Raw genomic sequence first — 16292 nt, forward strand, 5'->3', positions numbered from 1 at the left:
TAGTGTTATTGTATAAATCTTTTTGAAAATATAGTTCTACTATATTCTCTGTGAAGCACTGAATATGATGGTTAAATTTGCTTTATCTAATTGGCCTTAATTTTCTGTCCTTAAACCTGGTACTGTCATTAATACTTGTCCAGATTTTATGAAAACCCATCTAAGCACCTTCAGTTAGCAGGAAAACTACATTAATAGTAAGTACATTGCAGAAATACAAACATTAAATTATATTCCTATAGGGTGATTTGACTCAATGTTATTTTTGCTTAAAAGGTGATTAAAGAAAGTGGACCTCCTCACATGAAGAGCTTTGTTACACGAGTTACAGTAGGAGAATTCACTGCAGAAGGAGAAGGCAACAGTAAGAAACTCTCAAAGAAACGTGCTGCAATGGCTGTCCTACAAGAACTTAAGAAACTTCCTCCTCTTCCTGTGATTGAAAAGCCAAAACTTTACTTTAAAAAACGTCCAAAAACAATATTGAAGGTATGTGTCCGCTTTTGACAGAATTAGGCATGTTTGCTCAGAAAGTAACAGAGTTACTCGGATTTTAAATCAGTAAAGGCTTGCCATTTTCAGCTTAAGAATCAAGCTCACATCTCTGAAGTCTTCAGGAGTTTGGTTCAAGTCTCGTGCAGGATCAAACCCTCCAAGCAGCTCTGGACAGCCACGGAATTTTTAGCATCATCTCCTCTGGGAGGCCCTACTGGCATCTGTGGTGGTTCAGTCCCTGGTCTTTCCTTCCTCCCCAGTTTGAAAAAGGAGAGAGAGAGAGATACGAAATAGTAGATACATGGGGAAATGGTGCACAATCCAGCTTCTTCCCCTCATGGAGATATATTTGGGAGTTTTGTGGTTTTCAGCTTCAATTTGTTTTGATTTTTGAAAGATTTGAAAGAAGGCCAAGAGTATGTTGACATCTCAGCTTAGCATGTCACTTGTCAAGCACCAAAGGACAATAGTTTTTTTGTTTCACGTGCCTGTGTTTGATAAAGCTCTTTAGCTCTCAAATGCAGATAGAAAATTGTCTGGAGACCAGCCCATGGAGGACTTGCGGACTTTGAACCATCTCTCCATTAAAACATGCCCCATCTTAGAGGATATTAATATGCTTCTTGTGCACTGATGAGGCTTCCTTTAGAGGCTCTGGATTCTTGTGAGCTCAAGCTTCTTAAATGATGCTTTTATTCTTGGTGGCAGTATATTTATTGCTACTTCTACAATTCAGTCAGTCTGTGGTGACTAGCCCTGGTTTGTCGGCTGATCCTAAATTCGTACAAAACCAAAGGGTCATCTAGAAGTAATTAGTCTTCCAAATGATCTAGCAAAAGCAGTCACATAGTGTCCATATATTTATGAAGCATCGCTACGTAGTCTCAGCACTGAACAACTAAATAGATTAACTTGTCATCTGTTCAGTGCAGAAGACGAGGCTTTGGAGGTGGCCAAATCTGCTACGTTGAATTTTATTTTAGGAAGTATTATTTTGTGAGGAAGTAGTTAAACTCTTTGTGGATGATTTTCTATAGTCTGGCATGTTGGATAGTCATTTAGGTGTACGTAAGGGCACATTAATAGCCTTTCATACTCACTTTAGGCCAGTGTAAATAATGGTGAGAGTTGATCACTTTCTGGTGTTACAGAGTCACTTTTGCCCCATACTATGCAGATCAGGAACCTTGAGACTAGAATTGCAGGAAGAAACAAGTAAACCTTCATGTCCAAAACCTGTGCTTCAGAATATAGTTTTAGGACCTAAATTTCATCCTTTTTTCTGTATTTGCCTCTTGTTAGTTAAAAAAAAAAATCTTCAATTTTTCTGAGTTATGATATGTCCGTGGCTTGCATTATGTTAGGCTGGACAGCATTATACCAATATGGCTTGAACTCAGTCCTCATTGAGTGTTACATTGATGGATTGTAAATATAAGTAAATCAGTATTTACTTTACTAAAAGTATGACCATTAGAAATCTGTATACTCAGTACACCGAGTGAAGGGTTCTGTAGGAGCAGCCAACAGAAAAGCCACCTAAAATAAGCAAATACTTTGGAGAGTGCAAAACTGTGTTTGGAAAATGTACAAAGGACTGACTTCATCATCTTCCTTTTTTCACTTGCCTTCAAAACGGAATGAGTGATTTTAAAAAAAAAAACAAACCCCAGTTAATTAGATACCCGGCTCTTACTGAAATTCTAGGGATCTAATTCTCAAAAATATCTAGGAAAAAATGAGCATAAAAAATTATTGAATGGGAAACCATCAGTGTTAATGCAGCTTTAAAGCTGCAAGATCTGAAAAGGCTATTTGCTCTAGCTGTCTCATTTTGGAAAGTTTTTCTCAAGAAAGATGCTAAGGGTATAATAATATAAACATCTCTTATATTACCATATACGGATTACCATTACAATCTTAAACTGAATTATCCAAAATTGGTCTTGTTAGAAAGAGACATTAATAGTCAAAATAACCTGGATATGTAGAAGGTTTTTATTTTTTTGAATATCCAAACTTCTGGAATGTTTTCAGTGTGCCCATTTTTTTTTAATTTAACATGCACATGTTTTGAGCATCAAAAAAAAGTGACAACAATAACTTCTTTTTATTTGTATATATATATTTATGAGGCTATACCTTATGGCTTGCACTGTATTTAGCCTGCTCTGCATTTTGTCTCTGCCTGGCTTCTTGCCCACACAGCTGCCCTTGTGCTTGACATTGTTTGAAGTCTTTCACCTACATCTTCTCTAACAACTTCAGCAGTTACACTGTAAGATTCGCTGCACAGCTTGCTTAATGTAATATCCCTCTCTGGTCTTTGCCTTCATCATCTTTGCTGATCATCTCTTTAGGTTCTGGACCACTTGTTTGTTCTTATTTGAGAAGCTCAAATAGGCATGACTGCTGATCTTCTATTATCCTGAAAATGGCTTAATGAAAAGGAAATAGCTCAATAACAGAAAAACAATTCTACATTCAAATGCCATTTACATTTGCAAGTTCGTTCTTTGTGTTGTGGTATATAAATCAGATAAATATGACGTCAGATAAATTTTTAGGAGTCTTAATCCCTTCTCCTTAGGATCTACAAACAAATATTTTGATATCTATTTCCTTTGAGAGAGCATTTGCCATCTGAGTAATAACATATTAAAAGGATTTCAGAACTAGATAGTTTGTAAGGACTGTAGTTTTTCACCTGTGTAATCTTGTACAGACCAGTCTCTCAGCCCTTTTGTTTTCCTCCCCATCAGATCAATCCCCTCCCCACCCAGCCACACATTTTGACATGTTATTGTGAGGAATATTGTCTGTTAAGCATTTGAAATACTTGTGGGTGGCTCTCCATATGCAGCATTCTAGCCATTGGAGATACTCCTCTCTAGCTTCACTACATAAATATATTTTGAGGGTGAATTCCTATGACACACAAACAGAGCAAACCTTCTACACCTTTAGTTGCACTGTAGGATAGAAGGCAGGAGCGCTGAGAAGGGAGGCAAGAAGGCTGAGAGAGGCAGCTTCCTTGTTATATGGCAAATATTTTTGTCTCCATGTAAAACCCACTCTTCTTAGCTTACTGCATGTTCCAGCATTGTAGCAACCTATTTCAAGGGGTTAGGGTCATAAAATAGGGCAGTGAGATACAATTGACTGATGAATCGGCTAATTTTCATCCATCCCCACAGGACCTCTGTAGATAGATGAGAGCGTTAGTAGCTTAGAGATGCCAGATATGCACACTACCTGCAGCAGTGGCAGGCAATAGGTGCGTATTTTTTGCCACAGTTTTGAGCTTGATGATTCTTATCTTCCATCTCATGATCAGAAGATGGGAAGAAATTTACTTCTTATTCTCTCCAGAGGGGTATTAAGGAAGAGGTAACCCTGATAAATGATTTATTCAAGCAGCGTAACAGTTGTATGGATATATGCTGAAATAATGCTTCTTTCTTTTAAACCTGTTTTAGACTGGACCAGAATACGGTCAAGGAATGAATCCCATCAGTCGTCTGGCTCAGATCCAACAGGCCAAAAAGGAGAAGGAGCCAGAGTACGTTCTTCTCTCAGAGAGAGGAATGCCTCGCCGCCGAGAGTTTGTTATGCAGGTATCATCTGCTGCCACATTGAGATAATGCCCTTGCTATATTATGTTCAAACTCAAGCAAAACAGTGGCACAATATAAAGCGGACTCCTCTGTGTTTAGCTCTTCGCTTTATGGTTATACAAGAAGAGTTTGAAATGCAGCATCAGAAAGCCTGTTTGAACTTTCTTCTTTCTCTTGGTGAAACAAATGGCAATTGGGTTATGTGCCTTCTAGATGCTTTTTTTGTAGTGGCTTTGCATTTTTTATACTCTTCTTATTTTTATTTCACCTGATGGTTTCTGTCTTTATCCCTGAGGGTTCACAATTTATTTACTTTTACTTGTCTTTTTGAATTCTTTTTTTTTTTGCTGTTGTTGATCAGAGGATTGCAATACAAACAAGTGTTCTGAAATACGGATATTAATATCTCCATATTACCAAACATTTTGGTTTAACAAAATAGTGCTGTAAATCTTTTCAGATTTTCAGTTTCTTTGTGGCTTTGTTCATATCTGAAATACCACAAAAAAACCTTCCATCATGTGTTTTAGCCTGTCCAGTTAAAGACTCTGGACCTAATACAAAAACAGTAAATCATTAATGTTTCTTAAATTTTTAAATTAAGAACATTCACAAAGATTTGATATAACCCTGATATTTTGTTAGATAGCACAACAGCAGGTTAAGAAAGATTAGGAACAGGAAAGAATTCTTTTCTCTTGTGTTATCACTCAAGGGTAATTTTGTGCTGGAACAAATCAGAACAGCATACCTGAACATGTTTTGACTTGTTGTCTACAAACCACACCAAAATGTAACTTCTGATCACAAGCAGAATTTATCATGTTCCAGCACCACCACCTCCTCCAGAAAATTAGTTGTGTTTTCACCTAAATCTTTATGTCTCTCCTTCATATCAATCAAGATAGGCTAGCAATCTTCATTTCCATTGGACCTCAGTCACCTTTCTTGAAGATTTATTATTTTTCTCTCTGAAGCAAAAGAAGATATTGGGTTCCTTTTGTTGCAGAATCTGACTTCTGAGTATTTACTTGGATTTCCAACTTTTCATGCAACGTGAAAGTATTTGAAAACAAGTGATCTTATCACAGACCATCCCTTTTTCCCTGCTCAGACCCCCGTGGGGAGTGTCCACAGCTAGAGATGATTGCGAGAGGTGTCAGAAGAGGACTGTATTAGAAAGATGGGCTGAGAATTTGGTTTTCCATTGGAGGAGTCTCAATAATGGCAAAATCTTTGGTTTGAATTAAAAAAAAAAAAATATCTTAAAGAGCCAAAGAAATTCCATAGATCAGTTGCTTTATTATGTATCCTTTTAAACACCGTACCCTGTTTTTACCCTTTTGTGATATTTTCACACTAAAATACTTCTGTTTCTCCTGCCTTCAGGAAGTCTCAGTGGATTCATTATGACATACAAAAAATCTTATCAGAGTAAAAAGCCTTTGTATAAACTACTTTAACAATGTTTTCATTTAATTTAATTGAATGTGGAAGTAAAATATCCAGAGATAATATGTTCATTTTTATCTGTCACACAAAGAGCAAGTTTAGATGTGATGAAATGGATCCAATTACTTGTCCTGACCACTGGATAAACAGAAGAAAACCTCTGATGACATTAGTTGGTGTTCTGTTCCCAAAGTTAATTTCAGAAAGCTCTTTCTCTTTGTAGTCAGACCTTTAATCCTTGATAGAGGTTATAATAATAGCTAAACCAGTTTTACAGGTCTGAGAAATAGCAACACATTGATTTATGGTGAGCTATGTTATAAATTATCATTTTGTCTTGTCCCATTAAAGTCCCTCAATTTTATTGCATATAAACTTGTAGCAGATTGGCTATTTTCTAATTGTGATGATGGAACTGCAAAGAAGATAAAGTTTTTATTTCAAGATTATTATTATTTCTGTCTTACGTAGCCTAATCTTTCTGCTTAATTATGCACGTACTTTGAAGGGATATTCATGATCATTATTATTTATTTACAACCTCTTCTTTGTACATAGAATTAATAGGTATTTGAGTAAAGAAAAATTACAACTTTTAGGAAAATATACACATAATAATTTGAGGAACATGAATAATTATTGAATAACAAATTACTAAGTAACACTGAGAATTTATTTAACAATTGTATACCTGTTTTTACAATTTTTTAAAGCTCCTTCCTTCCTTGCATGTCTTTGACCTATAAGGTTTCTTTTATTCAAATCACCTTGGCTATTTTCTTACTTTTATTTTGGTTTGGTTTCCTTTTTTTAACACACTTTTCAAACCATATTCTGGTTTAAGATAAAATTTGACAAATAAAATGGCTTAATGGACAGAATGAAATATAGCTATCAAAGAGCTATGAATATTGCATAAGTGAATAGCAGTGACAGTGCTAATATCACAAACCAGACACATACAGCTTCAGGAGTTCAAGAATGGTACCAAACCCAAGGAATAAGTTAGACCCTCACTCTTTGTAAGTGTTCATTGTCTATAATTTGTCTTTATTTTGAGGTTTTAATTTCTCCTAGTTTTATGAAAGGCATCTTGTTTGTCAGAAACCCTGTGTGCAGCACAGATTACAGGTCCAACGAGGAGCCTTCTTTCCAAAGATTATTTTGATAAAAGCTTGTCGGGTGTAAGTGCAGAAAAGAAAGCAGCCCCAGCCCCTGTGTTCCTTGCAGTGCGACAAAGGGAGGAAAATGTGAATGTGGTTTTCATCTTTCTTTAGAAGCCACTTTGATTTAAATGTCTAGGTCACTGTTTGTGTCTCTGTTGTTCTGGATACTGTCCTGATGACACTGGGGAGCTGCTGCAGGCAACACTCCTACAAGGACGAGGAAGCCCTGATCTTGTAGCGCTTCCTGTGTTAAGAAAGAGGGGGGAGCAAGAGTGGGAGGGATGTTCATCGGGGGGATGGGGTTGGCACAGAGGCTGGTGGAAGAGAGGGACAACTGTGTGTGCACCGATACAGAAAAATGTAGCTCTTTGGTACGAGTTTGGGGACCTTCTGAAAAATTAAACAGAATCCTCTGTGTGCAGCGGTATTGTAGTCCCCTTCTGCTCTATTCTTACTTTTCAAAGATTGCATCGTCATCAAAAGAGCTGATGGTTGTTGGTCGGTCAGCAAGATTATTACTCGGTGATATAAAGGAGTCTTGCATTTATCGTGATTATGATCAATGTTTTCTTTTCAAGGTAAAAGTAGGCAATGAGATTACTACTGGAACAGGCCCAAACAAGAAAATAGCTAAAAGAAACGCAGCAGAAGCAATGTTGCTACAGCTGGGTTACAAAGCCTCTACTCCTCTTCAAGACCAGCCAGAAAAGGTGAGAACTAGTTGTTATGATGCCTACATTTTACCCTTGTCTAGATTTGTTAGCTATATCAGCTAACCAGTTAGTAAGAACAGCTTAAACTTGCGCACCCCCTTTTTTAGAATGTTGCTTGTTAGAGACCAGCCTTTGTTTAGCTACAGCTCTATTGCTACAGCTCTATTGCTACAGTTAGTAGTAAGTGCAGCTCTTACTGTAAGAGTAATTAAGAACAGAAATGTAGTTCCAGGGGATAAAGTGTGTACAAAATTGTAGATGTGATGTACGCACCTATTTCTACTTACAAATCAAGATGAACGTGCCTCTTGCTTTTATTCCATTTCGGGCATCCATGAGAAGACTGAGAAGAATGATGTTATTGATTTTCATACATGAAATAGTCATAGTAGTCAATGTTTGTTTTCCTGTTGCGTATGCACTAAAAGCATTCCAGAAAAGTAATGGCCTTTTCAGGTTTGATGACTGAAAGAAAATGTGTGTCTTTTTTTTTTTTTTTTTTTTTTTTTTTTTGTGGAAGAGGAATTACATTTTAAATTTGTATGTGTTGCAGGTATGTATTTCCATGTTAGCGATGTGCACCTTAGCACTTATCTCCTGTCTTGAGTTTATTGATGGAAGGTTTTGTAACCAAAATCGGGTGTTAAGGTTTTGCCTTTTGTATCCTGAAAAGATATTTGGTAAGGTATTTGGCTAAGCTGTGGACTCTGAACAGCTTCTCTCTCATGCAGAGTTACTGGATGTATGTATTTTGATCATGGCTTAAATGTTCGCTGTGGCTGTACCAGCTAGCTCAGATCAACAGAATGTTCTGCTGGGCTTTTCTGAGGACTACACGATAAATATGAATATAGTATATATCTAGATATATCTTCCGAAACACCCTTTCTTTTTCTTTAAAAAAATAATGTAGGAAGATACTCTGTTCTACACATTCTATACCCCTAGCCAGGAAAAGATAAATGCCATACCGGTTACTTGCCTCCACCTCCTCCTGTTTCCCTCTCCTTTGAGAGGAGCAGCTCCATGTATGCTACTCACACTCACCTTCACTATGTTCTCCACTATACATCTTAGTCATATACAAGAGTGCAGTACTTTAAACAGAGTACTCAGAGGCTAGATGGTGTTCCTATGTGCAGTCATAGCCATTTTAAAAAAGGCTTATGACAGAGTCAAATGATAATTCATTTTCACCAGGATGCTGAGACTTTTCTGCTGTAGAAGATAAAAAAGTTTCAACTTTTTCTTCACTTCCAAGTTGGGCTTTTTGAAAAACAAAGCAAAACAGAAAACTCCACTTCTTCTAATAGGAAAACATACGTTTTCATTCTTGGCCTTCAAATTGGCTGAAATATTTTTCCTCAGTAATTTTCAGAGATAAAGTCTGAAAAAAATTCAGCCCATAACATAGTTGCTTTGGACAGCTCTACACAGTGGAAACTTGTGGTTACATTGAAATCCTTAAAAAAACTTGCGTCCCTAAAAAGTGGCGCTGCTACATTTAATAAACATTTCCTCCATTTAGTAAACTTTTGGTTACAAGTGCATTGTCTTTAAAAAAACAGGTTTAATTACATACTTGCAGATGTAGATATCTCAGAATTGATATAATAGCATACAATGGCCTAATATTATTCTGAACACAATGAGCAAACATGATCCTGTATCCAAAAAATGTGAACTACTCAAATTTTATGTAGCGGGAGTATTCAAGATCATAGAACAAATTTTTATAGCTTTGTTGGGGTTAAGGACATAAAATATCTAGAACATCTGGCTTTATCTTCTGTATATAGCAGACTGAACATACTTAAAGCAGATACACAAGTTAGTTTGTGTAGATGAAAGCATTTTAATTCTCAAACTAAACTGTGCTGGAGAAGAGGGGAAAATAGCCCTTAGATCTTTACTAATTTGAGCATTACAAAATTCCTTCCATATAAATTGCACAATAAAGATGTACCATTAGAAGAACTTGTTTCTCTCTTTGAATCCAAAATGGGGCCCAATGTAGAATAACTGACATATCAGGTTGGCATCTAAATGGACAACTTTCACTTGTGTTGTTTCTGATGCTTTTAAAAAAAGAAACTTCTCTTTCCCCTGCCTCTTCCTGAGGTCTTTCACCCTCTTCCTCCTCCTCTTAAAAAAAAAAAACAAAAAACAAAAAACAAAAAGCAAAACCAAATTCAGTGTTTTTTCCTTAACCCCAGTGCATAAAATATGACTATATTAATTATTTTAATGAAGACCTGATGACAGCACAGGTAAACAGGTAATCAAGGTAATGTAAAAAAGTAAAGGCTCTGCTCCTTTCCGAGATAATCCAGTTCATGGAAGAAATCAGTAATGGCTGTGCAGAGTCCTGAGGAGAGCAATTTGAAAGTGCCCTGGGAGACTTTTTGCAGCTATCAGAATTTTAGCTCTATGGATCAGAATGGAGAATCGTAATGTCTTCATTTTTGCATGCTTCCATCTTTTTGTTTCTTCTTGCCACTTTTATTCTCTTTGAGAGAAGAAAACCAGAGTAGATTGCATTCATGTGAGACAGCAGCACTAAGGATAATTTATTGATAGGTGAATTTGTGTTAAATTCCTCATCATGATCAAGTTAATAATTAAAGGAGAAGAATGAGGAGAGTTGGAAATGTTCTTCTGGTATAGTAGCACCGTGCTCGTGCTGATTTTCAGATCGTGTTACGGATGCACAGTATGGATTCATAACAAAACCATGCTGTTGTAACAGACAGCAGTAAATACAAACATATTTGTAGATTTCATATTGCTTATTCATTTGACGAGCTGTTGTCTTCCATGTTTTCTAATATATGTATTATCTGCTTCATAATAGAGATAAAAGGAATTACATGAAATTAAAGTGCATGGAGGTGGGTGACCAGTTTGAGAACCAGCTCTAATACCTATCCTCCATTTCCACTAAGTATCTCCCATTTTTATTGCATGTTGCCTAGGCTGTAAGCACATTGGGATGGACATGATGAGGAAAGGCAGGGAAACAATCATTGGGATAGCCACTTTGCATAGTGCGCTCCTCCCTCCTCTGTCCCAAGGAAAACATATCAGCTAGTAGTCTGCATTGCAACATGGTAGTAACCTAAAGAGCCTTAACGCAGCCTCTGAGATGCAGAGGCAGATTTCAGCTGACTGTTCCTCCTTTGCGTCTCTTCCGCTTTCCAATCAACCCTGTCTTCCAGAGCAAATGATTACAACTTTGTCATGGCGTATAGACTGCTTTGCTGCGAGGTTTTCTGTTTGCGTAAAAAATCCCAGTGAAATCTGAAAAGGATCATTTGTTTCACATTCATTGAGTTGGATGTCAATAGCTCCTAGTTTGTGAAGAAGCTTGGACTTGTTTATCCACATTTACATGTAAATCTAGAACATTGCCATCTTATTTCCTGCGTAGACTTCAGGAATGGCCTCATTTTGAGCTTCTGTGTTAATTTTTCCCCTTTTCCGTGTCAGAGTTATACCTGGTGTTAAACATAATAAAATTAATTTGAAGACAATTAACTTCCTCAAAAAAGTCTATATATTAAAATAATGGAAAACCGCAATCCTTTTTTGCTTCTACTTCAGTAACTAAATGGATTCCTAGAAAGTAAATATTTTAAAATTACACCCAAAGTACTTTGTAGTGTTTGTGCATTCTTTCATAGGCAGATATTAGGATCTTCTTGGTTTAGAATGTAATTTCTCTGTTGTCTGTGTATGTTTGCAGTTGAGAGCTGGTTAAAACATTTGATTTTAAGTCTGATTTGGTAACATATTGAGTCAAGCCTAATCCTTGGGGAAACATTTATATTTCTGTGCTATGCAATAGTTGCTAATGTTTATTCATGAAGGGTACATTCCTCAAATAACCTATTTTAGACAAAAATTAAATGTGTTAGCAAAGTTTCGTGAGCAGATGTGGCAATCCCAAGTCATCCTTTTTAGAATCTTTCAACTAAATTTATAAACATGCATGTTCTGTTTAAGAAGTAGTTTGCTCTTTACTTATTTGTCTTTTTCTACCTGTTTCAGCTTGGAGAAAACAAGAGTTGGAACGGCCAGAATGTTGGGTTTCCTGAGCCAACAAGTAACAGTAAGTATTGCTTTCTAAATTTATACTTATACTTACTTCTCTTTGTGTGTGTAGGATTTGGATTATTCAGTACAATTGAAATTATTTTTGTAAATATTTGGGAGTTTTTATTGCAATTAGATGAAGTAACTCTTGAGTGTCCTCTGTGCGAGTATAGGTGTGAATGAGTGCAGGAACAAGGAAATTTTTATTTACTCATTGAGTCATTGAATCCTTCAGATTGTAAGGGATTTTAGGAGGCCATCTAAACTGCTTACTCAAAGCAGGGTCAGTACAGAGTTCAGACAAGGTTGCTTATGTCTTTTTTCCAGTTCTCCAAGGATGGAGATTCTGTAGCTTCTCTGGGCAGCCTGTTCCAATGCTTAATTATCTTCACATTGAATTTTTTTCCTTTTATGCCAGTCAGAACATCTTCTGTTTGTTTTTGACTATCATCTCCTGTTTTTCTGCTACATACCTCAGTAATGTGCCTGGCTCCATCTTTTTGGCAACCTCTTCTTAGGTATTGGAAGGCTGCTAGGTCCCTCAAAGCCTACCACTGTCCTCTAAGCCTAATCATCCAAACAGATTTTCATCATCTAGTAATTCATCTACCTAGACTCTAATATCACAGCTTGGATACAAGGATACTGTGGGAGACATGATGTCAAAAGCCTTCCTAAAGCAAAGGTAAATGACATCCACTGCCCTCCCTTCATGCATAAATCCAGTCATTTTATCATAAAAGGCAATCAGGTTGTTGAGGCTGGTTTTTATCCTTGGTAAATTCATGCTGATTGTTCCCAATGGGTTTCTTCTCATTTGTGTGCCCACAAATGACTTTAAGAGGACTTACTGCATGATTTTTCCAGGGACTATAGTGAGGCTGACCAGCCTGCCTTTTTTGATGATGATGATGATGCCTTTCTTCAGGCATTGGAGATGTCTCCTGGTCTCTGTGACTTTTTGGAGATAATAGAATGGCCTCACAATGACATAAGCCAGTTGACTCAGCACACTAAGACATATCCCATTTGGTCCAATGGACTTGTATTGGCTGAAAATTTCTCAAGAGATCCCTGACTCTGATCAGGTGCTGCTACTGGTAGTTTCTCTCTTCCTTGAGCTGTGTCTATAGACACAAAGGCCTGAGAGACCTTGTTGGTGAAGTCTGACTTCAGTTTCACTGCAGTAGGTGATGAATAGGATAGACCTTTGTGATTTCATAACTAGATTTTTGCTGTTTAGAGTGGTAAAGATAATATAAATAGTACTTCCTTCACTTTTCCATGAGCTCTGCTCTCATGAGACCCCACCTGGAGTACTGTGTTTAGCTCTAGGGCCTCAAACACAAGAAGGACATGGACCTGTTGGAATGAGTCCAGAGGAGGGCCATGAAGATGATCAGAGGGCTGGAGCACCTCTCCTATGAGGACAGGCTGAGACAGTTGGGATTGGTCAGCCTGGAGAAGAGAAGGCTCCAGGGAGACCTTATTGCAGCCTTCCAGTACCTAAAGGGGGCCTACAAGAAAGCTGGAGAAGGACTGTTTATAAGGACATGTAGTGATAGGATGGCACGTAATGGTTTTAAATGGAAAGAAGGTAGGTTTTGATTAGATGTAAGAAAGAAATTCTTTACTGTGAGGGTACTGAGGCACTGGGACAGGTTGCCCAGAGAGGTTGCAGATGCCCCATCCCTGGAAGTATTCAAGGCCAGGTTGGATGAGGCTTTGGGCAACGTGGTCTAGTGGAGGGTGTCCCTGCCCATGGCAGGGGGTTGGAACTAGATGATCTTTAAGGTCCCTTCCAACCCAACCATTCTATGATTCTTCTGTAGAACTGTGTTGAGTTTTGAACTTCTTAAGAGTCCCAAACATTATGTTCCTCAACTAAGGATTGTACTAGAGACAAACACACATGAGCTACCTTCTTTTTTTTGCCTATATACGTCTGAAGGACATGTCAGGTTGTAAGGGAGGTCAGTAGTGCTCCAGTATATATGCGGTCTTCCCAGTCACTAGACCTGAGGAATAATTTGTGCTTCAACTTACACAAAAGTTTGCTAGTATTTAAAGTCATCTTGGATTCAGCACATGCCATTGCGTTTCCCTGAAAGGAAGCATTCTACAGGATGTAAGACTTCTTATTAGTTGCTTCCTTCCAGCCCTATCATCAATCCCCATAAATACTTATAGAAGATTTCTGTTTGCATTGTCAAAATCTCAAAGGACATGGCCTGTGACACATCTTCACATGTTAACATCTTCAAATGTTAACACATTGGAGTTTGGGAGAGCAGAATAAGACCTCTAGCTTTTCTCTCCTGTCCTTGCAGTGTCTTGTAGCAAAGATATTTACAGATGACATCACAACCATCTACTACAGCAACGAGAAAAAACAATCCCTTTCCTAGGCTTCATCTGGCAAGAAAACTTCAGCAGTTATACATGTAAATCCAGATCTAGAAGGAGAACACAAAGGCAAACTCACTCAACAGGAGACAAGATCAACAAAAATTATATTTTAAACTTGTGCTGACCAAAGAACTTATTTTTCACAGATTTACCTGCTCACAGACCTTTTTGCAGCCACAACAGGCCACGGAGCAGAAACAGGTTTTCATTCTGGGATGCTTTCCTAACGTATGAAAGATATTTCTAGTTGCCTTCATTTTCATTCTTCTGATCTCCAAGTAAATTGGAAATCAAAGGAGATGTAGCTATCATGTCAATAGACATAGAGCATTTATTTCTGACAGTGCTGTTCAGAGACCACTGGGCTTAATCCCTTAACTCCTTTTTTGAGGGTTCCAATCTAGAGGCAACAGTAATAATAATCAGTTGATTCAGGGTGTCATTTTTTATTTCAGAGGGACTGCGCTATCCTTTTGCAGAATAGGAAGGGTTTGAACCCAAAATGTTGTCAACAAGCATATGTATTTTTCCTTGATTTTTTTAACTCTTCACTTCATAAAGGGCCTTTTTCTCCTAGGGTATTTTCTTTAAAATTTACAACTTAACTGTGATTTCCATATAAAGACATAAGAGGAGAATGAGTATGGTACAGTTATGTAGAGGACAGACCAGTCTTTCTTCACCTTACAGTCTCATCCAGGATTCATGGAAGACCTAGAAATGCATTTTTCTTCTCTGTATGTGTTAATGTGATATCACCTCTGGCTGAACGAATTGCTAATAGGTGTTCTTTTTTAGTTTCTCATTGAAACCTCTCCTAGTATTGCTAAACTGAAATAACCTTTTTGACAGAATTATGAATTTGCTGTATTGATATAGGAAAGCTGGTCAGGGACTGTTCATCAGGGAGTGTAGTTGACAGGACAAGGGGTAATGGGTTCAAGCTGAAGGAGGGTCGATTTAGATTAGATGTTAGAAAGAAATTCTTTACTGTTAGAGTGGTGAGGTACTGGAACAGGTTGCCCAGAGAGGTTGTGGATGCCCCCTCCCTGGAAGTGTTTAAGACCAGGTTGGATGGGGCTTTGGGCAACCTGGTCTAGTGGAGGGTGTCCCTGCCCACAGCAGGGGAGTTGGACCTAGGTGATCTTTAAGGTCCCTTCCAACTCAGACCATTCTATGATTCTATGATTGGCACTCTGTTAAATATATTTTTATATAGAAAACCACTGTAGTAGTTCCTATACTGTAGATCTTTCAGCATATAAATATCACACTGCTTATTTGTAATGTATAGGAAGGAACCACAGATTCCTGGATAGAAAATGTACAGAAAATTTTTGTATGTTATTTAGGTAACCAGTAAGTTCAGTTGATACCTTTCTACTGAATGGCTTTATGAAGAGGCCTGTTTTTCAGGATGTGACTGATGTCAGGGGATTGCAGAATTTTGGAGAAGATCTACACAGTATCACTTGATGTTTCTCACCAGTTTTCTATAGATGTGATTACCTGTTGAAATGCTGTGCTAATATTTTGTAGGGGGGTGGTCTGCCAGTACATGTTTATCTATGAACACTTTCCCTTTTCTTCTTGTGGTAGAATATTATGTGCTAGTTTCCCACACAGGGAATGCATAAAAAACCCTCAAGAAGAACTAGTAGTATTACAAAATTTCTCTGCACACACCAGTTGATCTTCCCCTAAGCCTCAGAATCCAAGAAAACTTCAGGGCTTTACGCTCAAGGAGAACTGAGGAAGTTAGAAGTGTCTTCTTTTGAATGGAAGAAGGACACCACTTGCATGCATGATCTCTCATTTACCTGTGAAGTGCAGGGGTTTTTTTTAAGGCAATTCCAAACAAATTCCACTGTTTGAGATCAAACATGTCACATCCTTTCAGGTATGAATATGCTAATTTAAGAACAACAATTGTTGGTAGGTGTATCTACTCTTGAAGTGTCAGCATTATTGTAGGAAGTTTTAAAGAGGGCAAATGGAGCAGCTTCCTCCCTTCTATATCCTTGCTTATAAGAGAAATGTACAGTTTGCATTTGTCGTGACCCTCAAATTTAACTTTTGGTGGTCTTGAAAATGTAAGATAGGCCCTGAGATTGCTGCATCTACCACTTGGCATCTCTTATTCACATTTCTAGTGATTTTATTCCAGGAAAACAGTTGTGTCCTGTCAGGACAACGTACTGTGCATCAGTTTCCTTATTCAGGCAGACGCTCTTTCTTTGTGTGCATAATGCACTATGTCTTCATCTGAAACAGTGTGAAATAAAACTGGAATAGTAAAGTGAAGGTGTATACTGCAGTACAATGAAAACAAAAATCAGAACAGT

At 37.6% G+C, this 16292-nt stretch overlaps 1 protein-coding gene across 6 annotated transcripts in view; it reads left to right on the top strand.

Annotated features, from left to right (window-relative positions):
• Nucleotides 1–16292, top strand: part of STAU2 (staufen double-stranded RNA binding protein 2) — a 178009-nt gene that overhangs the window by 63937 nt on the left and 97780 nt on the right. For all 6 annotated transcript variants that reach the window (XM_054814527.1, XM_054814524.1, XM_054814528.1 and 3 more), the window contains 4 exons: nt 277–489; nt 3975–4112; nt 7309–7440; nt 11494–11554. In XM_054814527.1, the coding sequence (XP_054670502.1) occupies nt 277–489; nt 3975–4112; nt 7309–7440; nt 11494–11554 (544 nt within the window). The remainder of the gene's footprint in view (nt 1–276; nt 490–3974; nt 4113–7308; nt 7441–11493; nt 11555–16292) is intronic.

The sequence above is a fragment of the Grus americana genome, chromosome 2 (genome assembly GCF_028858705.1).
Source record: "Grus americana isolate bGruAme1 chromosome 2, bGruAme1.mat, whole genome shotgun sequence".
Classification (NCBI taxonomy): Eukaryota; Metazoa; Chordata; class Aves; order Gruiformes; family Gruidae; genus Grus; species Grus americana.